This window comes from Eublepharis macularius, chromosome 7 (genome assembly GCF_028583425.1).
Source record: "Eublepharis macularius isolate TG4126 chromosome 7, MPM_Emac_v1.0, whole genome shotgun sequence".
Lineage (NCBI taxonomy): Eukaryota > Metazoa > Chordata > Lepidosauria > Squamata > Eublepharidae > Eublepharis > Eublepharis macularius.
This window is the reverse complement of record NC_072796.1, coordinates 16,839,940-16,856,517: the sequence shown is the minus strand read 5'-3', so window position 1 is coordinate 16,856,517 and position 16,578 is coordinate 16,839,940. Positions and strand designations below refer to the sequence as shown.

At 41.5% G+C, this 16,578-nt stretch overlaps 1 protein-coding gene across 2 annotated transcripts in view; it reads right to left on the bottom strand.

Annotated features, from left to right (window-relative positions):
- Nucleotides 1-16,578, bottom strand: part of NFX1 (nuclear transcription factor, X-box binding 1) — a 43,280-nt gene that overhangs the window by 12,701 nt on the left and 14,001 nt on the right. For both annotated transcript variants that reach the window (XM_054984342.1, XM_054984344.1), the window contains exons 7-15: nucleotides 12,775-12,914; nucleotides 11,178-11,259; nucleotides 10,872-11,089; nucleotides 9,029-9,126; nucleotides 5,454-5,484; nucleotides 4,635-4,717; nucleotides 3,847-3,955; nucleotides 1,104-1,223; nucleotides 115-194 (exon numbers count right to left, since the gene is read on the bottom strand). In XM_054984342.1, coding sequence (XP_054840317.1) covers nucleotides 115-194; nucleotides 1,104-1,223; nucleotides 3,847-3,955; nucleotides 4,635-4,717; nucleotides 5,454-5,484; nucleotides 9,029-9,126; nucleotides 10,872-11,089; nucleotides 11,178-11,259; nucleotides 12,775-12,914 — 961 coding nt within the window. The remainder of the gene's footprint in view (nucleotides 1-114; nucleotides 195-1,103; nucleotides 1,224-3,846; nucleotides 3,956-4,634; nucleotides 4,718-5,453; nucleotides 5,485-9,028; nucleotides 9,127-10,871; nucleotides 11,090-11,177; nucleotides 11,260-12,774; nucleotides 12,915-16,578) is intronic.

Genomic DNA, 16,578 nt, shown 5'->3' with positions numbered 1-16,578 from the left:
TAATTTTTTTCAAGTTCAAAAAGTGATGCATGCATTATGAAATGGAGTTCTGTCATATGTATTTGTACGCACCACTCTATTTGTAAACACAAAAAAGCAAACACACACACTTACTTCATGCCTTCCCATACACCATTTCTGGACAAGGTATGTACAGGGCGGACACTTCTCTTCACTATGACAGGAATGATATACTGAAGATACAGAACATAAAGAAACAGGTTTTAAATAATGTAGAGCAGGGGTTTCCAACTTAAGTCACTTAGATAAAACACACTGGCTCACATTTATGCAGCGGTTCCACTAAGGCCACGCTATGTGCACTTGGGTATTATAGCCCAGTTCGTTTTTTTAATTCTTTAACAAGTATCCTAAAACAGTACAAGTTTCAAGTTCTTGTATGATGGCTTCCTTAAACTGACAAAGAAATACATTCAGATCGGCCTAAGTAAAAAGAAAACAAAAAGACATCCCACAGCCAAGAGTTATAACGTAAGATACAGGCTCAACTGAGCCACAGTGTAAAGAAAAAATTCCAGAAGGTCATTTAAAGTAAGTGACCTTCTCTATAGTTATCCATTCAGTAGAACTCAAGGAAGAAGGGCTGTTTATCAGCACATGAATTGAACTGGGGCCAGAAAACTGCCTACCTCACACTGCAAATAGATGACACTAATCTATGCCACAGCTTGTTATAGCTCTGCATGGGAAAGCAAATCACATTAATTTATTCTTATCCCATGTTAAGTTCTGAACAACTTTTGACTTGATATTTCTATTGAGAATGGAATATAGAAATTTGCACAAGGGATGGAAGAGTACTTAATGGACAGAATTAGATCCCTCTCTACTAAAATTCAAAGTTGAATTATTTGACCTGAGTCCATTTAAATGTCAATGCCTGATTTAAAAAAAAAATGATTTTAACACCTCTCAAGAAATAGAATTAGAAGTATAAACATTCAGAAACCAGTGAACCTCCTTCCCAAGAGTCCATTGCAACCCAATGCATCTCTGTTTCTTTAAAAAGATATGCTGGAAAGTGTACGTTTTCTCTATCTATTTGGCAATTACAAACATTACAGTTTAAATATTAGTTTTACCTGGATGATCACATTCATGAGGTCTGGTACATGATTTTTTACACTCAGGTGGTCGAGTACCACAAGGTATTGGAGGGTAAATCACTGATTCACCACAATAACAAGTTAATTCCTCAAAACCTGAAATAACAAAGCCGATACAAATTAATCTGCACTTTAACCAAATTCAAGAATCAAAAGTTTTCTGTTAAATAAAATCTATTACGAAAATAGGCAGAACACAACAGGACTCCAGACAATGTTAAGCATCTGGAATATATGAGACAAAGAAGAGAGAACCTGGATAAGAGCAGAAGGGGAAAAGGAAGATATACTGTGTATACAGAAGGTTAGTAAAACCACTGCTGTTAAAATAGTTAAGAAACTGGCTTGAGTCAGAGAGAACAACTGACAAAATCGATGTTGGAACAGATGATGAAACCTCCTTGTTGTTACTGAGCAGGCAGGAGTGGAACTGGGCGGGCCTCCTTCCCCCTGAAGGGAGGACAAATTGGTCTAATGGTGCCGTCCTAAAGAGAGTTACACTCTTCTAATTTCATTGACATCAATGGGCTTAGAAGGGTATAACTCTGCTTAGGATGACAATATAACATGCACAGAGTGTTGATGGTAACCCTCCCCAGGATATCTTCCTCCACCTGGATAGGACACGATAATCAAAGAAAAAAACATTTAATAACAAATCATTATTTTTCCAATAAGTTCACTCTCAAGTCTCAAGATAAGATTTTGCCTCAGTGTTTTAGGATCGTAACTTTGAAGTGGAGCAAGCTATATTTATTCAAATACTGGAGAAAACATTTAGGGGGATTGATCCAGCCAACTGCAGCATCCTCCCTACCCCTTCACCTGCACGCTGGTGTATCCTTCTGTCAACTGGGCCTCCACACTGGCCCCCTTCTGCAAACAGGGAGCTGCGCTCACAGCTGTAGTGGTGGTGGGGAGGCTGCATACACTAAGTAACAAACCAGACTGACCTCTTAAAACATGTTCTAAGCATAGCATGCAGACTATCCATGCATTCAGTTAGTTGACTACTTATTGATACTTTTAGGCTATAATTTTAAATTGAGGTCTTTTTTTGGTAGCAAATAAACAGTTTGAATTAAATTAATCCTACTTACAGTACCAATTTAGGTAAACAATCACATAAATCAGTGTGTCTACTGAACAGACACTGTTCATAGTACACTATTAAGGTGTTCATCCCAAAAAAATTTGTTTGATCCAGATCCGGTTTCAGGGAAACAAAAAATTCAAGGTACCTGAAATCCATGTAAGATTTTCGAATATGGTTAAGCAAGATTAACGGAAACTATCCAGATGGCGGGAAGGGGGGCCTTTTCAAGCAAACTCCACCAAATTTGAAGGGAACCTGCTCCTTCCTGTCCACTAAAGACCCCCCCAGGTTTCAGGAAGATCGGACACCAGGGGCCAATTCTTTGGGCCCCTGAGAAAGGCGACCCCAGACACTCTCCATTGTTTCCCATGGTGGGAAAATGTCCAAGCTGGTAATCAGGCAAAATACACAGGAGCAAGGCGGTCACTGGCCAGCCCCAAATGCAAGCTGAAGCCAGAGAAAGCCCAACAAGACCAAAATGAAGCAAGGGAATGGAATCCCCCCAGAACCAAAGTGAATCAAGGGGAATAACATCAAACCAAAGAATCACGTCAAACCAGCAAATTCCAAAACCAAACAGAAGCAAGGGACACTGTTAAAACCTCAACAGAACCGGTGTCACTCTCAGAAGCTAGGCAGAATCCGGGGCCAATTGCAGAACACCACAGAACAGAACCAAGTACCCACATCATTGGCCCTACAGCAGCAGATCCACCAAGCACAAGGCAAGCAAGCATAACTGTTGTGACTTAGTATAATGGATCCCTCTTCCAAGGAAGGCTTCAGAAAGTGAGAGGGAGGGGCAATTTTGGGAGCCTACACTGCCACTCTCACTGACTCAGAGGACCCTCAAGACAGAGTTGCAGTCTACCGCAGCCCTTTATCACAGGCCATCCTATTCCCTTCTGCCCCTACAATGAAGTTAACATTACACACAAGAACAACACAATAGCATTCTCTAACTTCATTCTGGGTGTTTCTGTGGGTTTGCCTCTGCTTCTCTGTGGCACTTACATACTGTGTCAAATTTTCTACTTTCCCTAATCTGAATCTTCCTGTTCCAGTCGCAAGAAAACACCATTTCAGTCTCTCCAATCTCTGACTCAAAATGGAGCCTGCTCTGAGCCATGGCTGCTTTTAACCTCCTTTGCAGAATTTGAAATCAGAGAATCCCAAATGACCTGGGAAGCAAGCTCTAACTCACCATTGGCCACTCCCTCCCTCCCTCCCTCCTCCTCCCTCACTTGCTGGGAAAAGCCTGAGAAAGAAGGAAAAAATAACCTGAAGAAGTAGCCAATGTTTGTCCATTTCAAGTGAATTAACCCGGTTAATCCAGCCCATTTTGATCCAGTTTTCCAAATCCAATCCAGGATTCTCTAATTTGATTTAGTACAGCCAGAGTTTGCCATATTGACATAAATCCAGCTAGAGAGCTGGATCGGGAAAGACAGATCATACATCTCTACAGATTATAGACAATATGCATTACCCACCAATTAAAAAGGATTTAGCCACAATAACTACCAGTGAATAGTACCCGATCACAAAAAAATGTGAATTAAAAAAAATTAACAACGATTTTAACTGACAATGGAAGAACACAGAATCCAAACACACACTCACTTGTTTGCCAGCATTTCTGACAATTGCCGCGGTGGCAAGGTTCTTCACATCTATGGATACCACAATTGAGCTTACGTCCACATATCAAAGAACATCTGTGCTCCTTATCCTGCAAATAAATTAATAGAAATCAAAATGTTCACAAACCACAGTGTCTGATAAAAAAAATAAAATGTTGGATAACTATGCTAGACTACTGCTTGATCAGAAGTGTCTGGGGTTTCCCAATTCTTATGAACAACACTGAAAGAAAATATTTTATGAACATTAATAAAAAGCAAGTACACAGGTACCAGTCAGTGACTGACCAGACTAATTGACCATAATGATGAAGCAAAATCAATTATACAAAAAAACCCAAATGATACAAATAAACTGCTACTAACAGAATGGTTGGACAATCATGTTAATAAATATTTGTAGGAATTATACCACACACGCTAAATAAATGCACTATGGGCACTGGCCCGTGCATTCTAGACTTATGAAGGCTTAATGGAAACATCCATTTCACAATCCAACTGACTTTGGTTGGAGTCAAAGTACTATAAGCAGAATTCTACAGAGGGAATAGATCCGTCTTGCTTTCCTAATTCTCAGTGCAGTCCCCTGTGCCCTTTAAATAAGCCGTCTCTGATAGCTGGAGGGGCTTCATGAATATCATGGAATTTGGTGAAGGGGGTGATCTGCTTTGGTTATCAGATGATCTTCAATATGCTAATAAGGAATCCTAAAAAAACTGAAAAAGGAAACAGATTAGCTCCTTTTATTATGATATATGGACTTACCACACAGCAAACTTCACTACATTTATGTCGTCCACATGACAGTTTCTTGTTGCATCGCTTGTCACACAAAAATGTAACTTCAACTGCAAGGAAAAAATCACATTTTAAATCATTGTGAGCTTGGATTGAAAATTATACCTATAACACATAAATTATTTCAAAAATTCTGGAAAGCAGTTGCGTATCATGCAGTGCCATGAGAATTATAAAGCCTGCAGAAGGCAAAATGTATTCTTGGGAACCTCATTATTGGTAAATACGATGCTTCTGTGTTTTTACAGAAAACTGTTTACTTATTTAACTATCACCAATTAACACTATTTATTTTTATTCCATTTAGGTCAATAAGAAATAACAAGGCCAGGAGATAATGGTAATATTATCAAATGCAGTGGCATTAAACTGACAATTTTATTATAGAACATTTGTGGGAATTTTTTGACAAATATCTGTGCTCGCTATAGATACAAGAGTTCTCAGTTTATCAACATTCAGTGGAAAAAAACTGAAAATGGGTAACCTTTACGTATATCAGTGTCTTTTGAGAACAACACACTAACGCCTACTGCATCCTTCGAAAGGCTTGTTTCAGCCATCCAAAGTCTGAACTAACAAGAAGAGACAACACAACGGCCAGGATTCAGAATTCTGGATACACATAAGGTTCCGTGAGACAAACAGAAGCTTGTGAATAGAGGTTCCCTCCATTTTAATAGCCGTTAATGGAAACCTCAGCCAATTGTATGGAAATGAGCCTGTTTGGATATTGTACATCTCGTGTGTGTGCTAATATATAAGAAGCAGGTTACAACTAGTTACCTTGGTTTTTGAGACAGGCACAGGGAACTTCCTAAAGGAAAAAAATGCATCACAATTAAGTTATGTATGTTATCAGAACAAAACTCAAAATATTGCATGAAAGCTAAACTTTTATAGTTTAATTACCACAAAAATCTTCTGCACATCATCTCATCGCTGATTCCAGAAACACACAGAAACAGGAAATGAGAGCAATGTAGGATAGTACAGTAAAAGCTTCATTATCTGGCACTCATGGGGAACGGAGGTTGCCAGTTAGAGCCAAGCTACAAGTGACGCCTTACACAGGTTGGACACTTGTTAGCTTACCTCAAGTTTTGATGGGAAATGTAGGCGTCCTGGTTTTACAGCCTGGCTCTCCATTACAGCTGCAAGACCAGGATGCCTACATTTCCCATCAAAACTTGAGGGAAGCTGACAAGTGTCCAACCTGTGTCAGGCGTCACTTGTAGCTTGGCTCTTAATCAAATGCTCCGGCTCATCAAGCGTATTACTCTGCCCCAGCCCCTATCCAAAAGAACCCACAGTCATCAAACCCTATCCACTGGGAATGCCACAGCGACGGCCCCCATGCCTGATGGGACTTTTTCCCTTCCTTCTCCTGAGCCATGGCACCATCTTATGCAGCAAACAGATTCAGTTAGAGGACTTAACAGACCAGTGTTGGTCTGCACTCCTTGCTTCAGGTTTTAGTGTTTAAAGCTATTCATGGACTGGAACCTGCATACCTATGAGACTGCCTCTCCCACTATGTCCCCCTGGCGGGTCCTGCGCTCTGTGCATAAGCAGCTCTTGGTCCCCAGCTCAAGGCACGTTCAGCTGGCCTCTACCAGGGTCAGGGCCTTTTCTGCCCTGGCTCCAGCCTGGTGGAACGCACTCCCACTGGAAATCCGGGTCCTGCGAGACCAGTTCCGCAGGACCTGTAAAACAGAAGTGTTCCCCCGGGCCTATAGCTGAGAGCCAGCAAACTGTCCCCTTTCCTAACCGCCATGCCCCACCTGCCACTGCCCTGGGCCTGGATTTTAGCTGTCAAATTGGTGTTATATTTTTATGCTGTTTTAATTGTATATTTTCTGTTGTAAGCCACCCTGAGCCTGATCATGGGGAGGGCAGGGTATAAGTCGAATGAATGAATGAATGAATGAATGAATGAATGAATGAATGAATGAAAATAAACAACAGATTCTGAATCTCTGTGGGTGCAAAATTCCCTCTTCTTTGAAAACATAATTATGAGGCACATTCTTAGAGGATCCTTGTACATGAGCAAATACATTTTCTTAGAAGTTGACTTGAAATTGTTTATACAGAACACATCAGGAGGTGGAGACTCCTAGCCAAGTAGACTCAACCACGGTTTATATTAAAAATACATTAAGTATCAAGATACAAAGATACAGAAAGATAGTTTGGGAACTCACACCTTAAAAGGTAACATCATTTTAGAACGGCTACGTGACTAAAAACTAGATCTGTAATTATTAGTTTAAGACCAGAGGCCAAAAGTTAGTTTGCTATGGAGATCTTACCTAATTAATACTTTAAAAAGTTAGAAAGAGGAAAATGGTCTGAGGTCAAGCAGAAAAACGTATACTTTCCCAAATGTATCAGTGTAATGAAAACGATTCCTAGCAGTACAACTGGGTTGCTCGTGCCCCCAGGGGCCAAACCGAGGGGACAGGTAGTGGTGGAGCAGGGGCGGCAGCAGGGTACTCACACTTGCCCATGTGCCCTTCCCCATCAAGCCTTTCTGGTGTGACAGGGGAGCATGGTCCACATGTATGCCTTCTCCCAGATGCCTCCTCCCTCCCTCACCTGCAGGTGGAGGCCAGGAAACAGAGGCTAGACAGGGAATCCCATATGCCTAGTGGGGTGATGGGAGATCTGCTTTGTGTGAGAGGCATTTTCATTTCTTTCTGTCTGTATCCTATTGCAAGCAGGTATTGTTTTTCGCCAACAGAGTGCCTATGCAGCAGCAGTATGAAATATGGGCACGAGACAGGAGACTCTTCTGCATAAAACTGCAGAAATACTATCTGCCCCCAGTGCAAGCCAAATGAGATCAACCTCTGAGTTCCTGGGCAGAGAAGCCTAGCCAAAGCAGCAGTGATGTCCTCACCGCCAGCTGGTGTGTCCAGCAAGAAGGAGGCATCCACACCAACCTGAAATGGTGGGGAAACTGGTTCTCTTTGTTCAACCGCCCACTGCTGGGCTTCCCTGAGGTACCCTTTGTGCAGATGCAAGTGGCACATGCTAGTCCTCACTCATACAGCCGGGCTTGCCGAACCTTCCCCTCTTCCAAATGCTGCTCCATGACTGGGCCTGCACTTTTCTATGCTCGATGTTGTTATGGAAGCTTTCTGCCTTTCCACAACCCACTGTTCTAGTGTTGCCCTGGGAATTTGCCTACTTCCAGCATCAGCTGCCTGCTGCTTTGCTGTGCCACTGACAAGCCTTGACAGCCATGCCCGATGCTGCCCTGGTGATACTTGCAGTCAGGGTTCTTAACGCACAGATTTGAATCCCTGGCTAATCCCTGGGCTCCACTACCTGGAGACTGTGATGGTCACTGGGCACTTGCAACACCTGTTCAGAAAAATGGGGTTGGCACAGGCAATATAAAGGGAGGCTGAGGAAAAATATTAAAAAGTGATTTGGGAAATGGCCAGGGCTTTTTTTCAGTGGGAATGTGGTGGAACGGAGTTCCAGCACCTCTTGAAAATGGTGACATGGCCAGTGGCCCCGCCCCCTGATCTCCAGACAGAGGGGAGTTTAGACTGCCCTCCGCGCTGCTGGAGTGGTGTGGAGGGCAATCTAAACTCCCCTCTGTCTGGAGATCAGGGAGCGGCGCCACTGGCCATGTGACCATTTTCACCGGGAGTGATTTAAACTTTTAAAAGCTCCCCCCTTGTTCCAGCTGACCCAAAATGATATCATTGTGCGGTCTTGAGTTCCACCACGGAGTTCCACCACCTCTTTTCCCAGAAAAAAAGCCCTGGAAATGGCTGTTTCTTACTGACTTAAATGGAACTTGCAGACTGTTTAAATACCAAATCCAAATGTTGATGCTGGCATACATCCCTGCTATATACCAACCAATTAAAAATCAGCTGAAACGTAAGTCTTGGCCTAGTGCCAAACAAAGAAGTCCGAAGATACCTTCAGGCTCAGGAGAAGGCATTTCAGAGGAAAAACACTGAAAAGGTCTTATGCTTTATGGCCACTAATGGGGTGAAGGAGATACAAATACCTGAGATGATGAACATAGGCATTACTATATGGAGAAGCCAGTGTGTGTATCTTTATATAAAGAGAGAGACTTTGCAAAGTGACCTTGAAAGATGACCACACGCACACAAAAAGCAGAGTTACCATGTTAATGTCTCTTAAGACCTCAACATGCACCAGGACTCTTGCATGTTTTTGTTTTCAGCCGTGATGCATAACTGTGTGAGATGAAAGAAAGTGTAGTACAGACATTCCTAACCAATCTTGTGGCATAATGCAACTTTTAAGAAGAAAAGAGAGTCTAGACTGTCACAGAGGGTTTTGTTCCTTTCCTTTCCATTAATTACCTTGGTTTTTAAGGCACATCTGCAGTAAATCTTTGATGTGCGAGAACATGTCCCACATTCTCCTTCATGGCAGAGGTTTTCACATGTATGAACAGCATCTAGGCATGATGATAAAAAATGTATTTTTAATGGAGTTTTCAGAACCTGCAACTGAAAACAATTTTAAAAATTCAGGCTTTAGAGAAAAATATATAAAGCTAGCTGTACAGAATCCACTGCTCCAAATGTGGGATGGCAGATCTTTCCAATCTTTCCCCCGCGGGGGGGCCCCCCCCCCGGCAGCTCCTTGTGACAGCAAAAAGCTGATGCTGAAGGTTGGTAGTCAGGGGAGGCGGGTGCAATGAGAAAAGAGAGCGAGGGGAAAATGAACCTCTTTGCACAGAAGGGAGAGCTTGCTTAGCTGAACTTCCTCCGCGAGCCGAAAGGGGAGTGCAAGCTGCCTGCAGGCCACAGGGTCCAAATCAGTCTCAAGTCAATGTTGCACAGTATTCAGAGCGTCAGGCGAAGATATAGGAGACCAAGGTCTGACTCCCCACTCTGCCATGGAAACTCACTGGGTGACCTTGGGCCAATCACACTCTCTCAGCCTAACTGCATTTTAGAGGTAGAAAAGAGCAGGAATCCAGTGACACCTGTAACATCGATCAGCGGAAATGTATCTGTGGAACCTCAACTGAGGACTTACCACACTGTGTTTTAAACTGTCCCTTATACCAGGAACCAAGGGGAAAATTTCTCGCGAATATTTTATCTGGTCTCCATCTTCTGTCTGACTTTGATAAATTAAATTTTATTCTTTCAGATACAGACCCTTTTATTTTGAATAGGATGGCTCTCTATGCCCTGGCTGCTAGGAAAATAAGGGCAAATGTGGTAGCCAGGAGAGTAAACACCTGACATAGATTAGAAACTGTTCGGTTTTAAAGTAGTTTAATGTTTACATTTTAGGTAAAATGCATTTTATAGTAATTTTATTTATATCTATGTAACTATATCTGTATTCTTGTATTTTTTTTGTTCTGTTTTTAATGAATGATTTTAGATTGTGAAGGCCTATGGCCACAAACAATAAATTCGCACTACACCTATAAGACTAACAAAATTTGTGGTAGGGTGATGAGCTTTCGTGAGTCACATCTCTCTTCTTCAGATACAGCTAGTCTTATACCTCAGAAAGCTGGGGTGTAAATGAAGTAAATAAAATGAATCCAAAAATTACATTTCATGCACAAGTGGCAACCACTGACAGGGTGTTGTGCAGTCCCAAATTCTGGCAATAGATTTCATTAGCATTTCTCAAAAAAAATATTCTTAAACAAATGAAATTTCTCTATGACATATACAGAATGACATATACAGCTCATTCTTTCTTTATGAAATTCAGGGTAGTACACATAAGGAGCATCGCTCTGATCCTCCTCACAACTATCTGATGAGACAAGTGGAAAGACAGAGACACTTTCCCAAGATCAGCCAATGGGTTTTGACGCCAAGCTGGGATTTTGATCCTTGTTCACCCTTTATGACATCACACTGGCACCTCACACAATGGGGCAATGCCCAGAGTATTAACTCTTGTTTATGAAGTGGGAACTAATACTATTCTTTGCAACCAAGCATGTTTCAACCATATATGCAGAGAGAAACGAAGTTGAACAGAGGGACAAATGTCTTAGTAGGAGAAAAGATCATTTTGTATAAATTCTATCTAACTTGTTCTCACAGAAGTGCATGCATTTTTATATAAAATAATTGGGTTTTCAAAAATCAAATTCAGTATGGAGCATTCAAAAATTTAACACAAAAGCATTTTAAATGTGCAAGGAAGCAACGTCCCATTTACCGTAGCTACTGCAAGGTAGAGGTTTGCCACATGTTCTTCCACACGATGGGATGGGATCTGTGCAGAGTTTACGTTCCGGACACCCCAGTTCTAATAATTTGCTAAGAGGAGTTTGCCCACAAGGGCAGCAGTGCACGATTTGCGGAAGCCGTGGGCAGGGCTGACAAGACTGGGGGTGGCACACTTGTGCACAGCTGTGCATTCCACAAGCGAGTTTTCTGAAATTAAGAACAAAATTGGAGGCAAAAATTCACCTTTGAGTAGATGAATTAAGGCTTAAAGCCAAATCAGAAATAAGGCCCTTACTTGCCACAAGTTCTGAGACAGGAGAATTGTTCTTCACTTGTTCCACATAAGACTTCTCGAGAGGTACTCTGACAGTAACACACTACATGGAAAATGGAATGGGAGGGAGGTGAGACGATAGCCAGGGTTATAAGCCAAGATTCATACACTGTTCTAGAAAGGACATCACTTAAACTAACAAGACTGACCACACCAAAGTGTTGAAGTTGATTTTAAAAATAGTGTTTCAATGTGCAGTTGTGTATTTTTTATCAAGCTCATACACAGACAAATACGTGTTCTTTCTGCAGACTGCAAAGCCGGGGATACAGTTTTCTAAAAATCTTTAGCTCTTGTCTTCCGTTGTGATAATCATTTATAACAACTGCACCTATATACCACTCTTCTAGACAGGCAAGTGTCCCATTGAGAGCAGCGAACAAAGTCAGTGATATTATTATCCCAACAACACAGCTGGGGAGGTGGTGCTGAGAACTGGCTTACCCAAGACTATCTACTGAGTTCATGGCAGTAGAGGGATTCAAACCAGCAGAGTGCTGATTTGCTGTCCAACCACTTAACCACTATGCTACTGCAGCCACGGCTACTAGATGAATAGGAAGTTGTGGCAGCGAAACAAATACTACAATAATTTTAGTTACAGCAGAGAAGCCCAGGACTCAAGAGTCCAGAAAGCCTCACAGCTATCATTCCACTCCCATCAAAGATAGCAAATTCTATGGAACTGTTTCTTTTCACAATAGATTATGATGTTCAGTACACAAGTTCAGCAACTAAGAGGGTGGAGAAATGGCTTGAAATGGGCGGACAGAACTATACCAAAGGTGCTGTTTTAAGTCATCATGGCTAACTTGAGGACCCACTTGCAATTTTGCCCTTAACTCCACCTCTGCACTGGGGAATATGAAACAGCAATAGTCTTCTGACTTCTCTTGCTCTCCAGCCATCCACTGCCCTAGTACAGGACTAATATACCCAGCCCTGAAGCTGCTATGTTCTGTGTCCCCATCCCCTGCAGTTATCCTTCCTGCTCTAAGGAACGTGGGAAGGGGCTGCTCCTGCCCTCAAATTCCTGCTTGCAGTGGTTCCACAACTCCTTCCAGGTACCGGAATAATAATGATGATGAGCTGTCAAGTCACAACTGACCTATGGCGACCTTCAAGGAGTTTTCAAGGCAAGAGATTAGCAGAGGTCGTTTGCCGTTGCCTTCCTCTGCATAGCAACCCTAGTCTTCCTTTGTGGTCTCCTATCTAAGTACCAGAGGTTTTTTTCTGGGAAAAGAGGTGGCAGAACTCTCAAGAGGGAAGTGAGGAAGAAACACACAGAATTCTTTGAAATAATATTATTTTCACGCACTATTGTATTTTCAAGAGGTGCCGGAACTGCTAAGTACTAACCATGGTCCACTTCCAACAACCTGCTCCACTTCCAAAATCGGACAAGATCAGGCTAATCTGGGCTATTCAGGCTGCTAAGAGTACAATTCTGAAAACCTTTATTCTCAAACAGCTGACTCTTGAAAGTTTAACATTTTTAAAATTAATGTTCCACAGGTAATTTTAAAAACTGGGTATGCTCTACTGATCTTTTACTCACCTTGCTTTACAGTCAATTCACAAGGCTGGCATTTTCCTGAATGGCATACCTGGGTGCAGTTATGTTTACCACAATTCAAAACATTCCCACATATATTAGTACACTGAATTGCAGTAGAATGCCCACATCGAACCGAATGGCTGTAAAAAAAAAAAAAACCTGAGTCAGTCATCATCATCTAGTTGTGGCTGTCCAGATCAGAATCTGGCATTTATACTTCAAGCAGTCACCCACATTCTTTTTTAATGTCATTGAATATATTTAGCAAAATATTAACAAGCAACAACTTCCCTAAGGGCTTTGATATATACTCTAGTGAGTGTGTTGCTAAGTTAGAGACAGTATGATTTTCTAATAGAGGAAACCACAGAGATCTTTATTTCAGCAGGAAAAACACTTCTGGCCTCACAGTGTTCGTGTGTGTTAAAACATATACTTTTGCACCATTTGAAACTTTAAAACCATTTGTTACAATTACACAGTTGTAGTAGCACACAGCAGGTGATATAAAAATGTAACATTCATGTGGCAGTCTTATTTTAGTACAGAAAAAAACTGCATCCACCTCCACTTAGATACAAAATTTGTTGAAATTAGTCTGAATGGAGGATGTCTGCAAATAAGCATTCAGCTGCTAACACAACTGGGCAGACATATGCTACACAAGAGACAACACTCAAAACCAACCCCCTTTCTATTTGGTTCCGTTTGTCATCTTGTAAAGTAGGCCAAATGGCATTTGAGCAAAGGACAGGAGTGACTGTAGTATTTTTTGTTAATACTGCCATGCATACGGCAAAGAGAAATCCAGCACAAGCTCTAAAGAAAGTCTGTAAACCCAAAAAGATGGAATAGGATATGTGAAATCTTTACAAATCATGATAAAAAAAGAAAAGAAAATCTGCCTTTCACTCACCTGGATGGCAATCTAGAATAAAGGTTTGTTTTTAGAACTTTACAACAACAAAAACCACTCTGAACACTTCTTCAGTAGGGGAGCATGACAACTCTCGTGATTTAGAGGATTTGCCCTGGAAACTACTGTTACATTATTATCAGCAGATATAACAAAAAAATTGGGGAAGGCAATGGCAAACCACCCCATATAATGTCTGCCAAGAAAACGTTGTGATGCAACGTCCCCCCATAGGTCAGTAATGACTCGGTGCTTGCACAGGGGATTACCTTTACCTTTATAACAAATAATTAGAGGCAGCAATTAATGCAACATGGCTTTGGGAATCATGAATTAATGTTTGCTACAAACACATCAGCCTTCCTCCTCTGAAAGAGCCATCCCGCAAAATAACAGTGTTAGAACTTGCTCTTCATACAAACATCACCCACATCCAAATTCAAGATCTCTTTTGCCTCAAATTCTGAAGCCGAAATGGTGCTGCACATTAAAATGAGTGAAGAGATTTCAAAACCTACACATCTTTCTGTTCTAGGGCACATAAAGCACATAACCGCGGGTACCTTGAATGGTGGTTTATCGCCTTAACTCTGATTAAGATCATAAGCACACAACAAAACCTATGCCTTAGCTTTCTAATCTAAGTCTTGGTCCAGAGGACATTTCTAGAGAGATGCTAATGAGACCAGCTTGTCCAGTGGCAAGCAGAGAAGCCAATGAGTTAGGGAAACTACCGTAACAATTAGCTTTCTCGGCGCAGATGCAATGAACCATAGTGTTGCCAAACTAGATTTTCCAGTAGCAGAAATGGAAATCTCCTGCCTGCTTCCTCCCACTGCAGCCTGCCGATCTCCATAAAATGCTGCTCCTGGGAGACTGGAGACCCTGAGGAATGATGTGAAGGGAATCTGCAGCAGGAAGGGGGGAATGGGCAGAAAGTGCCAATTTAGCCTGGACCCCACCCATAGTCTGCAAGCCACTTCAAATCAGTTTCGTATACATTTTTGGGGTCAACTCCTAAAACGTAGTTCAGGTATTCAGACATAACACTTAGTAACGGTTAAAAGAAACAAACCATGGTTAAGAGTTATGCCTCCATGACCACTGTGTGAAGCTCCAGCTCCCTTTTAATGACTGCTACCCTCCTTCCTGCAGGCTGCTTCTTAAAGCTGGCAAACTGTTCCCCCCACTGCAGCCCAACGAAAAGGGAAAAGACTCTACACGGATTCAGTTCTTCAAAACAACAGGAGAAAATGCAGAACATTTCCAAGATGAAATCAAAAGTTCACCTTGAACGTTGTGGATGTAGTAGTACTCCATTTCCTGGAAGGTGAACTGCTAGCATATTAAATACTGAAATTACCATAAGCTACAAGGGCACAAGTGCATTACTATCAACATCCACTGTATCAAGCATTTAATTTATGATTTGCATAGGGGTCCAATGTCAATAGTTACTCTTCTATTAGAATCCTCTCATGTACTATCCAGTTTCCTCTCACACACCTCTTCTACAAAGTGAATAATTCATGTCCGTTTTTCCTCACATTTCCTCACAGCTACTTCACATAATAAATGTTTTAAGATTAATCCATAAAACCCTCCATACATCTGAAAATGACATATGCACACACAAATAGATTTTAGTGAAATTCATTCCGAGCCCCATGGGATCTTTTACAGTTCTGCAGGGTCTGCAAGACGGAGCTGTTCCGCTGGGCCTTTGACTAGGGAACAGATTTTTGTCCCCTCTTCTGACCGCCACACCCTCCTTTTGCAGCCGCCTTGGAGTTACATCATGGTGGTGCCCACGGTTATGGTGATTTTGTAGTAGACAGATTTGTTTGGTGGCACCTGGATTTTTATGCTGATGGTATAATTGTGTATTAATATTGATTTTTATGCTACCTGTAATAATGTTTTATTGTATTTTAATAATATATTTTGTTGGAAGCCACCCTGAGCCCGCTCGCAGGAAGGGTGGGGTATAAGTCAAATAAAATAAATACATAAATCATGCTGGAACTTATGCTACAGCCAAAATCAACTGACGCTCCTGGCGGTGTGTGCATGTAATGCAAACATATGCTTGGTACTGCTCAGACACAGCCATCACTGTACTGGCTTTCAATAATCACTGCACCCTGTAAAAAATGGTGCAGTTTTCTTTTTCTTCTTTTATTCAAGGAAATTCTCAGCATCCACGCTGAGGATAATTTTTGCTTAATGAACCATTAAAAGGAAGCAATACTGCAACAGTTTTGAACATAGGGAGGGTTTTCTTTTCATAAAGTTTCACTACACTATATCTGTAAGCCTATCAGCATGACCAATAGTTAACAGAACAGGAACTTCCACTGCAACGAAGGCAGACTATAAATGTAGCAAACAAACAGACGAACTCGGGTAGCTCTTCATCAGCAATGATAATTGCTCATTATGAACTGTTCAGTGTATTTATTTCCATATCTTGGCCAAGTGCTATTTCTGTACAAAACGACAACTGAATGGACAGCTCCCAAAGACACAGGTTCAGCCTGCCAGATCTTACTATCAAACCACCAAGTTTAAAATATGAAGCTTTCTGGCACACATGACCCTTTGGGCAACTTGTGAATTCTTCCTCTCTTAGTTCCACCTCAGATCAAAACCACATGTTTAATAAATAAAGTCTGCATCTAGTTTAACATGTCAACTGGAAGGATTTGGGTTGATCCAAAGCCCTTTGGTATACTGTGTCACATATCTGAAATTAACTCAAAGTGGGTTTTCCTTGTGTCATAAAAATAAAGAAGGTAACCCAACTGAAATCAGAGGGTGAGAGACAGATGTCTTATGTTCCCTGCATAAGGAGAATAAAAGCCTGTTAGCAAGAGGGATTTTAAAGA